The sequence below is a fragment of the Equus przewalskii genome, chromosome 22 (assembly GCF_037783145.1).
Source record: "Equus przewalskii isolate Varuska chromosome 22, EquPr2, whole genome shotgun sequence".
In the NCBI taxonomy this organism is placed as follows: Eukaryota; Metazoa; Chordata; class Mammalia; order Perissodactyla; family Equidae; genus Equus; species Equus przewalskii.
The window spans coordinates 18,457,099-18,470,424 of record NC_091852.1 but is presented as its reverse complement, the minus strand read 5'-3'; the positions used below and the strand labels follow the sequence as shown (position 1 = coordinate 18,470,424).

The following is a 13,326-nucleotide window of genomic DNA, read 5'->3' as shown; positions in this document are numbered from 1 at the left end:
TTTCTTTTCTTTCTTTCTTTTACTTTTTTTCCTCACCCTAGAATTCTGAGCCAGATATAGTAAAACAGAAGGCACAGATAGACATACAAAATGAAACAGAAGGTGGGTGGTGCAGTGGGGTTCAAGTGGTAAGAGAGGCACTTAGTACCTATTCTAAGACAAGCTTTGTGCTACTCACTTTACAAGTGCCATTTCACAAAGACACATTCATTAAGAAAGTTCTGACCAGACTGTAACTCCTTCGATGCATGGACTCTACATTCTATTACTTATGTATTCTCTTCTCTCAGTGCTCATCAAGGTGCTGATGGCAGAGGCTTTTCCACCACCCCCTTACCTTGATTCCTCTCATCCTTCTCTTTTTCCCCATAGCATAGCACCTTCTAAAGTATGATACAACGTGCTTATTTGTTATGCTAATTATTTATCTACCTAGCCCTGCAATAATGTAGGCTCTGCAATGGCAGGAATTTTTGTCTATTTGGTTCACAGGCTTATTTTTGCCAGTGCCTAGACCAGTGCCTGGAACATAATAGGTTTTCATGAAATATCTGTTGAATGGCTGAATACATAATGTTAGTTGGATGAAAGAATGTAATAATTAAAAAACGAAGGGAACAATGTTAAATAACATTGGAAATCTGTCAGACATCCAGGGGTTCCCAGTTTAGGGGACCCCAGCTGCAGAAATGCTAGAGCTGCGCTATCCAACATGCTAGCCATTAGCCACACATAGCAGTTCAAGTTTAATTACAATTAACTAAAATTTAAAATTCAATTCCTTGGTCACGCCACAATTCAAGTACTCAGTGGCTATCTGATCAGACAGCAAAGATAGAGAACGTTTCCGTCATCACAGAAAGTTCAACTGGACAGCACAACGTTCTCTTGACGCAGACAGAGCTGCCAAGCTCTCCACCTTAGGCAGGGACAAGCAGGATACTTAGACGAAAAATCCCGAACAGTGTTGGCTGTGTCTCTGCTATTTCTCTTCTTTCCTTTGCCTTTGTTATGAATGTGCCAAGAGTAGAAATTGAAGTGTTGCCAAAGGATATAGGAACTGCCACATGGTCAGGTAGCTTCTCTGTGCCAAAATTGCAAGGAAAACACATCCTCTGAGTTTGTTCCAAGTGAAATCCCATCAGTGAATATTGCACATAGCCAGGCAAGAGCAATACTCACAATTTTATTGTTTTAGGCCTGGTCTAAAAGACAGAATCAAAGCTGGACTGAGATGTGTAGGCTCCCTGGGCAGGCAAAACACTGGCACCTCTTCAACTGACATGCTTTAGATGTTGGTCCAACATTTATTCAGAGGAGAAGTTAGCCAGCATGTGTGAGAAGCGGGAGAAGATGGAAGCTGGGGGCATCTTCCTCTGTTGTCTGGAGTAACTTAGCTCTGGGGCCAGCAAACTGCCTGCAGTTACTGGATCCCGTCTTCCTTGGAGTAGCTAGGGGTAGCTGCTAAGAGCATGGGTTCCAGCCCCTGTCTGCCTGGGCAGACCACTCTAACTCTGAGATGTTAAGCAAGTTTTCTGTCTTCAGTTTCCTCACTTAAAAAGTGGGATGATAATTAAAGCTACCTCATAGAGTTCATGAAATAAAATGTTTAGATCAGGTTCTTGCATGTAGAATCTTTCAAATATATTAATTTCAATTCCTTAAGCATGGTGTTGGGGAGAGGGTTTGGAAGTGTGGGGAAAAGGAGGGGTATATCTAAATTCTCTCTCAAAGTAATTTGTCAAACTCCATATCCTACTCTATGAGATGTTGAGGCAAATATAATTTTCTCTATTTTTTATGTATTCTGTGATGGATTAGTTCCCAGCTGTTTTTTTTCTAATTATTCTTTCTTATAAATTATCCATAGGCAACTGCTCAGTTAGTTTGTCCTTCAGTCCAGCTCCAAACAGTACCCCACAATGAACAGCTTCTGGTCCATCATATCCTGTGCATTATGCCTGTGTGGAAAGGCTCATCTCATCGGATAATTTAAAGACTGACGTACTTCACAGTGTTGATAAAAAATTGACTGCGTATCTTTAGGCAGATACGTTTCTTATTTTTCCCTTGGCTTCATAATTCACTGTGTTCTTTGATAATTGCCTGGTGGTAATATATGGGGCTCTCTAAGATTTTGTTTTAAAATCTTTTTTTATTGAGGTAACCTTGGTTTATAACCTTATAAATTTCAGGCGTACATCGTTATGTTTTGACTTCTGTGTAGCCTACATTGTGTTCGCTACCAAAAGTCTGGTTGCCGTTTGTAAGATTTTGTCTTCATTCTAGAGCAAGAGTAGACATCCATGACATGTTGACTGTAAATTTCTTTCTTTGCATCGTTGTTAATCTATCACAGTAATCTATCCTCTGAGCCCAGGTGTGGCCCCAGGATCATTCTCAACCCATCATTCCAGGAAATCAGTACCAATTGATTATTGTTGACACTCAAGATGAAAACTATTTGTCATTTATGCACTAGAGATAATAAAATCTCAAATATACTATCTAAATGGTGAAAATCAAGGAGGTCACAGGATTAAAATCTCCAAAGTTTAGGTCTGTCTCCAAGACACTGAACTGTGGCTTCCATGGAGTTAGAGGAACTGATTCTTCACTGCTTACTCAAGACCTTTAGGGTAACTACTCATGGATGGACACCTGGTTGGCATTGAATATCCCCAAAAAGACAATAAGCATGTATGTCAACTTTAGGAGTGTTGTCCAACAATTAGGACAATAAAGAAAAGGCTTTATTGAATGGAGACTTTTCTAGACAATGTAGTCCAGTCTTGAGTTAACTATGGAGTGCTACTTCAATGCATCTTTAGAGTTTCTGTGGTTGAAGCAGCTTTTATAAGCAGGTGGTCACTGCTATAAATAGTTTTCATAAATCCTGTGCTCCATAATCAACATCAGAGAATTGCTTGGGGAATCTGGGGGAAATCCATTAAGAATATCTCAAACTATTAATGGTGCCTCTGGGTGAGAGATGTTAATCCACTATATTTCTAGCAGCTGCAGGTTCTAATGTCAGCCAAGTTGATTCAGAATTCATTGCCTCTGAGGCAGAGGGATTAAATATCAGGACAGTGTATTATCTATACCTCACTCAGATGAGTTTTAAATGTATTTGTGGATTTTAAAGTCCTCACTACTTCTTTTCATGAGAGAGAGGCTGTGTCATAGAACTTCAGGAAAAAATCTCCGAGAAATGAAGCGGGTAAAGAAATGTACATGTATATCTCTTGCGAAGGCAGAGGGCTATGTCAGCATGCTGTGCTCGGAGAGCTGTGACGAGGACAGTTCAGTTGGGTTGTTGGGTAAGCAGAAGTTTCATTGAGATGGCTCTAGAGAGAGGCTGGGACCAGAATGCAGAGTCTTGAGTCTAAGCAAAGGAATGTAGAATTGACCTGTAGATTAAAGGTCTTCACCTGGGTTCTACCAAGAAGCTCCTGGAATTCTGAGGAGGAGCTCCAGGGCTTCCTTAGAGGGTGAGAGCCAGGCAGAGAGAGGGAGACTCTAAGCCAGTGGTTCTCAAAGTATAGTCCCTGGATGAACAGCAACCTGGGCACTCCTTTGAAATGCAAATCACCTGGTCCCAACCGGACTTACTGAATTAGAAAATCTGAGGTGAGGCCCAGCAATGTGTGTTTTAACAAGCCCTCTGGGTAATTCTGATGCAAGATAAAAATTGAGAACCGGTGGTCTAGGCCTTCCACTTCAGCTTCAATAGAGCACATCTGTGTCTTGTTTTATATGTTGGACTTCTACCTGGGATTTCATTTGAGAAAGGATTCAGGGCTTTAGTGAAAATCAATACTACAGGCCAGTAGGGATTTGTGACTCTTAAATGGTTGTCCATTGCAATTGTAAAGTCAACGGAAAGTGAAGTAAGACCTTCTCATGGTGACGTTAATGGCCCTGATGACTGTCGGTGGCTTCTCAAACAGCTGAGAGAGCCATCATTCACAATCAACTAGCCCCGGTTCACGCTTAAATACTTTTGCTTTTCTCATTCTCTTTTTCAGTTGTTAATGCATTTTGAACTGCCAGAAAATAATTTTTAAAAGAAATAAGGATGTAAGTGAAATGAATGCCCTTAAGAAATCCATATAAATAAAAATACTAACAGAGAAGTCTACCAGTTCTGTCAAAATGAGTATTTTTGTGGTATAGCTTGCTCTTCAAGGGAGGAACTTTCAAGTCTGACATATGTTTGGAACCAAGAACAGCTGTGATAAAGAAATAAGGCAATTCATATACTTTTCAAGTCAACTGGGTTCCAAAGACAAAATTTGGCAGAGGGTAGAAAATTCTTGTGGTAACAATGCAATGACTTGTGTGAGCAGAATGCACATGACGCAGAGAAAGTGAAGAAGCTATTTTTAAAACCACCAGAGGATATAAAGAGAAATCTAATTTTTATAAATTTTATAAGAGTTTTTGAAAGTGTGGGCCATGGATCGCTCTCATTGGAATCACCTGGGGGTTTGGTTTCAAATATAGTTTCCTGCACCCCAACCCAGGTACAATGAATCAGGACATTTAGGGGACTCTGTGTCTCCTAATGCTTTCCAGATGATTCTCAGGCATGCTGAAGTATGATAACCATGTACTTATTTTGAATGTTTTCTATATAACAAGTAGTCAAGAGTTAGCTAAGCAAATCTCAGAGGAACATAATTAATCGTTACCTTTGAAATCTTCACTTGGCATTGATGGGCTATCTAAAAGTTGTGGGCAGTGGTTCTCTAAAAAGGATTTCTTTATCATAAGGGATTACCCAGCTATGTCTTTCTCTGATGTTTACTGTTTATGTTCAAGGCCACACTTTCCCAAATTGGAGTTGAGCATTCTAAAGTGAATTTAATCAATGTAGAGAACTGATTGACCAATTTAGATCAATAAAACTACCCCTCTCTAGTACTTTCTTCCATGAACTCTAGATTTTTTTTTAAGTCAATGCTTCATTCTTGCGATGTTGACACAACATGGAGGGATCAAAGAGAAAACTGAAAGATGAAAGTATTTGTTTTATTTTCTACTTTCCTAAATAAATGGAGCTACTCTAGCCTTGTGGAACTTCGACACAATGACGCAGGTATCAGTACAGCTATATCTTTATATATTCCACAGAAGGAAAATTACAATAAGACTCTCTCCGTGAAACCTTCTCTATCTGCTCCAACCTACGCCTCCTTCCGCCTTCTTAGAATTCAGTAGCTAACATCTAATTGAAAATTATTTGTTATTAGATTAGTTCAAATGAGATTATAAGTCTTGAGGAAAGGTATACTTTTTGCATAAAACACACATTAAAAAAAATACCTGGCAATTGATTGATTTGAAAAGTCACGTTATCTGTCCTATCTTTAAGTTTTCACTTAAATTTTCAACATGCATACACACATATGTAAATATGTAAATAATTATAGGCATTAGTATACATACTTAATTATGCATAAGTAAATTTTATCAAATTAATCTATCAATTAAATTTATTTCATTAAATTGAATTCAAGTATATGTAAATTAAATTTAATAATATACATACACACAAACACACCGCCACTTAAAACACCACCGTACTGTCTCACAGAATTTGTCCTCTTTACCAACTCTCCTTCAATCTTATTCAGATTGATTCTTTTTCCTGTCTTGAGTTTCATAAGAGAGGGTAAATATTAACTTTTTCTCGGTCATGCATGCTGGCCCTCAGTTTAGATCCAACTTTTGATGGCAAAGAGGAAGAGGAGCAATAGTCATGATATTGCCATTTTGTGGATAATTAACATACCAGTTTCTGTTGAATAGATTCACAGGAGGAATGCCCCCCTTGAGTGCTTTGTCCTCTGTGCTCTTGTAACACTAATATATTTATTATCATAGCACACATGACCTTCTAGTTGTCTATATTCATTTCTATGATTTAATCTCCATTATGAAGTCCCTGAGAGGACCATGTCTTGCTCACCCCCTAACAGTTCCATGCACATAATAGGTACTCAATAAATGTTAACTTGGAAAACAGTTTACAAAAACAACACTTTCATAAATAAAGCCATTGGTATCCTTTGTCTGTACAAGATGTTTCCAACATTCCTTACTTCCCTTCTGAGAAAGTTACTTGATTCTGAGAAAGAATCAAGTTTTGACATGCTTTCTTATAGAAAATTCTCAAAAAGAGACAGGAAAATGAAATTAACAAAATCTCAAATGGACACTTGAAGTCAGAATGTTTGATATTTGTTTCCTTCTTCCTCACTTGACATTCCAATTGTGTCCAGATCATGCTGGAATACAAACCATCGAGATCAATTACTTTCTTTCAGCAGATCTTACAGAGACAAATGATAGGGCTGTGACATCCTTCAGCTTTAGATGGAAATCTCTCGAGGTGCAGAACGTCAGTGACCACTGCATAGAATGATATGCCCTAGGGAATTCAGCCTACACCTGGGTTTCTAAAATGACTAGTTTTCTGGTGACTTTCTCCTGTCTTTGTTCATTTTGATATGTATTTGGAAAGAAACAAACTTCTGTCACATCTCTGCTAGGGTATAGTTATATAATTTGAAGCCACGCAACATATTTTTCCTTTTTCATCTCCACTTTGTATTCCATTTGTCTTCACCTCAGCTAATCAAAAAATGTAGGGACCCTTATTAAGCTCCCTTTAAACAGGAAAATCAGATTTTTATTTGCGATATATTATCTATTCCCTTGTCCTCAAGAGCAAGCCATTGCTCATTTTTACGTCGCATTTTCTAAGGCAGATTCCACTGGGACATAAGAAGGTGAAGTCTATTGGTGTTTGCCTCATTGATAACTTCCCAAAAGTTATGAACAGACCACTTAAAAGCTTCAAGGCTTTCTTCTACCACCAGTTCTGCTTCTTGTTCTAGGGTGTCTAAAAATGATAAGTCCAGATGATTATTTTTGGGAAAAAGACACCAAAATAAATATAAGCATCAGTAATAAAATTTGGATGGATGAGGGGCATCATCTCAGAACACACATTCATTCAGATGCCTTTTTCACACTGACACTTTTCATCTGTGAGGTCCTTGCTCACTGGTTGATAAATGAAGGGGAGCTAGGCCACATTTCTCTGCAATCTGAGACTTAGGTTGACAATTATCAGGCAAAGTGACCTCTGACTTCACCTTCAGGCACCTACAGCCTGAAAGGTGCTCCCGTCTTTGGGTAATCCTGGTCATCTTGCTTCATCAACACAGTAAAAAGTGGAATCCTGGTATTTAAAAACTTAGGTAATTCAATCTAATGCTACTTGGGTAGCATTAATCTATCTACGTTTGTAACGTTTAGTCATTTGTGATTCAGAAATAAAATTTGGTAATATTTCTGAAGCAAGGAAATTAGTTTGGGAAAGTGACTTGTGACTCATTCTCAACCACGATGAATGACAACAGAAAATCCAGTATGACAATAAAGTAAAACCAAAGTTTGACAATTTCTTTCAGGTAGTATATGCCACAACGCAGAGATGGGGAGAAAAAGCCAAAAAGAAGAATTTGATTGCAATTGTCTCCTCCCTGATCCAAACCCATTTGCATTGGGATAGTCTCTCTCTCTCTCTTTTTTTTTTTTTACCTCAAATAATCTCATCTACAAAACTTAATTAGCTTTGCCAATTTTAATTTGCTTCCAAAGTGATTCCCTTTCAAATTCATAGTCTCGGAAGGTGGTTAATAACAGGGAATTTAAAGGCAAAATATCAAGTTCAGAAAAGTTAAAATACAAGGTGTGTAAATTTCACTCACTCCTTTAAGATTATAAAATGAAAAGCTTTATAGCTGAATTTATACACTAATAGTACTTGGGCTTGTATTATTTAGCAATCTGTAAATAAACTTAAAATTAAAAAATCATATTTAAATTACTAAAGTAACTGAAAAGTAAAAATCAATGATTTCAAATCCCACCTCAGTTTTCATAAACAGGATGTGTGATGTTTCCTAGGTTCAATTTTATATGTATAATCACACACATTTATTTATATAGTTTTGTTTATATGAACAGATAGTTGTGCATTTATATTTATTTATAGTGAAACATGTCCCAACTCTGTTGGACTTTGTTAGAAATTGATGAAGAAATCCCTCTTGGTGAATGAAGTCTAGGTGGGCAAATTCTTGTGTTAGCATAAAGAAAGCACACTATTGCAAAATAATGTTTTTGGAAATGATTTTTTAAATTGGCTGCACATGTGTGGCTAGACAATTTCTCTTTTTTTTTTTTGAGGAAGATTAGCCCTGAGCTAACATCTGCTGCCAATCCTCCTCTTTTTTTGCTGAAGAAGACTGGCCCTGAGCTAATATCCATGCCCATCTTCCTCTACTTCCTCTACTTTATATGTAGGACACCTGTCACAGCATGGCTTGCGAAGCAGTGCATAGGTCCTCACCTGGGATCTGAACCAGCGAACCCCGGGCTGCTGAAGTGGAATGTGTGAACTTAACCACTGCGCCACTGGGCCGGCCCCAACAATTTCTTATCAAGCTAAATAAACATGATTAATTCTGGCAGTTATTCAAATGGCACATAGAAACATTCTGAATTCATTTTATCATGATAAATTTATAATTGCCTTCCCGAAGCAAGAGCATACTTTGATCATGACGTTATATATATATATATATATTTGGATATATATTCTGTGTGTTCCAAAAAGATAAAATCAATGCATTCCTGGTGGTAAACCAACGCCAAGCTGATCAACCCTACATCATGTGGATGCTTTTCTTTCCCCCACGCAGACTATTATACCACAACCCCAAGAATAAGAGTCAGAAATATCATGCCCTTTTAACTTTAATTGGCAGTTTTAGAAGCAAATATAGTTTAGAAGCAAATATAATGCTTCTTTTTAGGCTTCTATTTTCCCAATAACCATTTCTAAATGTTTCTGAAAAATTTTTGTTTTAATTTTAATAATTCTCAAGATATGAAATTCTATCTTAATCCTTTATCTCCACACCAGTTACATGCATGACTTCACATTCTTTGATAATCAGCCATGGTTCATATGTTTGCATAGATCCCACATAGATTGTGCTTTTGCATATTGTGACCATAAAATAATTAGAACTAAAACTAAACTTTACTTTTAAAACTAAAACTGCCAATTAAAGTTAAAAGGGCATGATATTTCTGACTCTTATTCTTGGGGTTGTGGTATAATAGTCTGCGTGGGGGAAAGAAAAGCATCCACATGATGTAGGGTTGATCAGCTTGGGCGTTGGTTTACCACCAGGAATGCATTGATTTTATCTTTTTGGAACACACAGAATAAAAAAAAAGTTATAATGCATCGAGAAAGCTGAAGGCAACTTGAGTACACTTACATATTTAAAAGACAGTATCATTGAAGTTCTATGTGAGATACATTAAGGCACATACCACAAAACACATTTCAGTGAATTTTTTCTTTTTTGAGAAAGATTGGCCCTGAACTAACTACTCCCAATCCTCCTCTTTTTGCTGAGGAAGACTGGCCCTCAGCTAACGTCCATGCTCATCTTCCTCTACTTTTATACGTGGGATGCCTGCCACAGCATGGCTTTTGCCAAGTGGTGCCATGTCAGCACCCGGGATCCAAACCGGTGAGCCCTGGGCCGCCGAAACGGAACGTGTGAACTTAGCCGCTGCGCCACCTGGCTGGCCCTCAGTGAATTTTCATAATACACCAGAAAGAATCTTGACCTGGGATTGTGGGCTCTGTGGCCTTGAGAAAGCACTTCCCTGTGTATTTGTCCCTTAGGTTAAATAATAGACAGTTCCACCAGCTCTAAAATGTATAACATTTCTCCTATATTAAAACGGAATCAGGAAGCGCAACTTATAGACGATTTTAACATTTTCAAGGACACAACCCATGATAATGACAAAAAAATAAGCACTAGGTCCAGACTTTCACTGTAAATAGACCTAGGAAACTTGAAATGCTGAGATGAACAGTTTACTTTTTCATTAGTCTTCTCAAAAGGTAACGTGCATTCTGAATGTATCAACTTGTATCATCCTTGTAGGAATACAATAAAATAATTGCATACGCTAGGAAGCAGCAAAGAAGCCAAGGCTAAAAACTGTGTATTCTTTAACTTATTTCTGAAAAAAAGAACAAATTCCTATAGTCAAATCAATGAGAACTGTGGTTAAACTTTTAATAAAAACAAAGCACAGTGGAGGATCTTGAATTCTGGTTGGTGCCAGACATGGAGGCATTTGGACAACTGTTCTCTTTTTAGTTCGTTAGCTATAAAATGGACTAATATTTAGTATCAAAGGAGAAGATAAAAGTAATTGGATTAAGTTTGCCAGTAAGCAAACTCCAACTTCAAAATTACAAAATCACAAAAAAGCTTACAAAAATTAGCTTTTTTTTTTAATCAAAAGCTTTCATGGGGCCTAAAATCACTGTCAAGGTTTGCGATGTTAAGCTGGAGGCCGTGTGGCTGCCGTTATTCCTCCCTTCACATATTTAGGTTCATGCACTTACCAGGGAAGGATGCTGTGTTAATGGCTCCCCTGGAGTGCCGGGCGCTGGCAAAGACAAGGAGAGGAATAAGGAGAGAAGAGATGGCACGCAGCTGTCATGCTGAGTCTGTAGTTTAGGTCAGGCCAGGTGAGAGAGAGGTGGAGGTGGGAGTGTCCTGAAGTAGGCCAGCTCACCTGTCACTTTTATTATTATAATTATAAGCTTATCTACTTACTAGACTTACTGTGAGCTCTTTGAGGGTAAGAATAGAATATTATTCTTTTTCACATCTTGGTATTCAACATAGCGCATGGCACCTAGTAGACACTGTATATTTGTAAAAGGGATGATGAAGAAAAGACCCCTATCTCCTTTGGGGCTCCTTTCTCCCCCTAGTTTCATGTGTTAGGAGAATTGATCAGGTCAGGAAGTTCCTTATGTAAAACCTCACTGGCTCCTTTGAGTTTTCCTCCTTAAACTCATTCACACCTTGGGATGAATTGCTTTGATCAACTAATCTGCAAGAGGGCCTGGCTTTCCTGATTCACTGAGTGGGACCTCAGATCAGAGGGGAGGCTGTGAAAGGAAGTCCTCCGTGGGGGTGGGGGCTTTGGACTGTTGAAAGCAGCATTAGGGGGCTGATAGAAAAAGGAAAGGGCAGGAGGGGACCAGGGAAAGTTTACACAGGACCAGAGTGGTTACTGTTACAGAGATTCCACTTTCCAAGCCAATCCAGAGAGATCTGACAGCCCAGGCTGCTGCATGGGTTTGTAAACATTTAGCATTTGTAAACACACAACAATTTGGCAAAGCTGGTGTTTATAGGACAAGCCTGGAAGCGGCACATCACAGCATCTCCCAAGTTACCAGCCTGCACTATATGGTCCAGATTAGCTGTGCTTCATGTGTTAAAACCCAATTACTGCTTCTCCTTGGTGGGAGGAGGAAAAGAGAGAAAGAGAAATGACAAGAAGAGAAAGGAGGCCTCGACCTATGACTCCTCCCCTCCCCTCATCCTCTTTATCATCAGTGTGGTCTAGTGTAGCTTTCATGGAATTTCCTGCTTCACAGAACAGTTAGAATTGTTGCCCTGCTCTTCCCCACCACCCTACCATGCCAAACATCTTCATCAACTAATACCCTCTTTGCCAAGTGTGGAACACAGGCTTTGCACTCATGGGTCTCCTATGGGGCCTGGCAAATTACCTACCCGCCTTCTTCTGAATATTTATGCCCAAATGCCAGGATGTCAGATGCCCGTCCACTGCCATCACAGACAACAACCGGCACGGGAGGGGTGTCTCGAAGGTACTCCAAGACAATTGAGATCACGTTGGGTCCTCCTTCCACAATGAGCGCCACCACCGGAACGCCTTGACCGATTCCTGCATTAAAAAAGGAAAAGAAAAGGAAAAAAAGAGAAAAGAACACAAAGCCAGCAAACCAAAGAAACAAAAAGAGAAACAAAAAGCACAAACTAAAATTACTGAGCACGGGGGAGGTAAGAAGACATGAAGGGATAAAATATGGAGCGGAAATTTACTGAAAACCCTTTAGCAGAATTTCCCCACCAGAGAGTCTATTTAACTTTGCTCTCTCCCCACAGCTTCCGGAGCACTGGGGCTGGGGTCAGTGAAGGCACCGATTACCATACTGGTCAGTTGCGGACAAAGGGTGAGGAGGAAGAGAAAGGAATTGGTTAGTAGATGAAGCACTGGGCCAGCAGCGAAAAGATTGGGAGCTAAATGTGATCTTAAGCAAGTCTCATCTCGTATGTATCCAGTGGTTCAGTTTCCTATATGAAAAATGGGAAGTTAAAAAAATGGCACCTCCCTGGAGTCATCACAGAGCTAAGAAAATGCCTGATGGTTCTTTTTATTAAAGACTATCAAAATCAGCTGGGAGCATATTTTGACTTGTTGAATCAACTGCTGGCTAAATTAGAGGTCTATCTATTTCTGCCCTTAAATAATCAGCTTGGTTATTTATTCTTAACAGCATAACAGGCATAATAAAGTACCCTGGAGACATGGCATCTGCCATCTGCCATTATCGTATCCTTCACTACTGAGCAACGTGCCAGGCACATCATGGGTCATCAGGAAACATTTGTTGAATGCAGTTGAATTCAGGGGTTTCACAGACTTTTCCTAAAGTATTTAAGCTATTTATGCTGAGCCATAAGACATTGCTGTTTTCAAGTAAAAACTACCCTAACATCAGCACTTACATGTGGTTCAACTTAACCTATTAAAGAGAAGTATTATAAACAAATGTCTGTGAGAGACACGATGAGAAAGAAATTCAATTTGTTTTCAGGTGACATCTCAAGTACAACCATTGTTCATTGAATAACATGCTTTTGCCCAGTTTTGTTATCACACTGTATTTTCTCACTCTGTCTTCCCAGAATAGTTAGGGAATTGAGCAGTGCCATATAAATGAGACGGTTTTGCTCAGTACACAGAGTAGTTATCTTAAAAAAGACGTAATCAAGATTCTGTACCACTTCTGTAAATATGAACTAAAAAAAGCCCTTTGTCATCTCAGTTCTCGCTCTTCCCCCTTCTGCTGTGGTTTTATCTTATATCAAGAAACTTCTTTCCTGTGAGAAATAATAGTTTGGGGTTTGGTTTCTTGCTCCATTAATAAGAGATTTATTTGACTTGTGTGGCCTGTTTTACTTTCAAGTGTAAGTCCATCCATCTCCTCGGACCTCATCTTTTCTAAGTCAGTGTTTTTCATGGTTTGATTTTCATCTTAAAGGAATGGTCCAAAATGTCAGTTACACAAAAATTGGTGCTGTTTTAAATCTACATTTT

General features: G+C 38.8%; 1 protein-coding gene across 18 annotated transcripts in view; it reads right to left on the bottom strand.

Moving 5' to 3' along the window:
- Window positions 1-13,326, bottom strand: part of TRPM3 (transient receptor potential cation channel subfamily M member 3) — a 502,828-nt gene that overhangs the window by 174,380 nt on the left and 315,122 nt on the right. For all 18 annotated transcript variants that reach the window (XM_070590426.1, XM_070590437.1, XM_070590427.1 and 15 more), the window contains one exon: window positions 11,715-11,889. In XM_070590426.1, coding sequence (XP_070446527.1) covers window positions 11,715-11,889 — 175 coding nt within the window. The remainder of the gene's footprint in view (window positions 1-11,714; window positions 11,890-13,326) is intronic.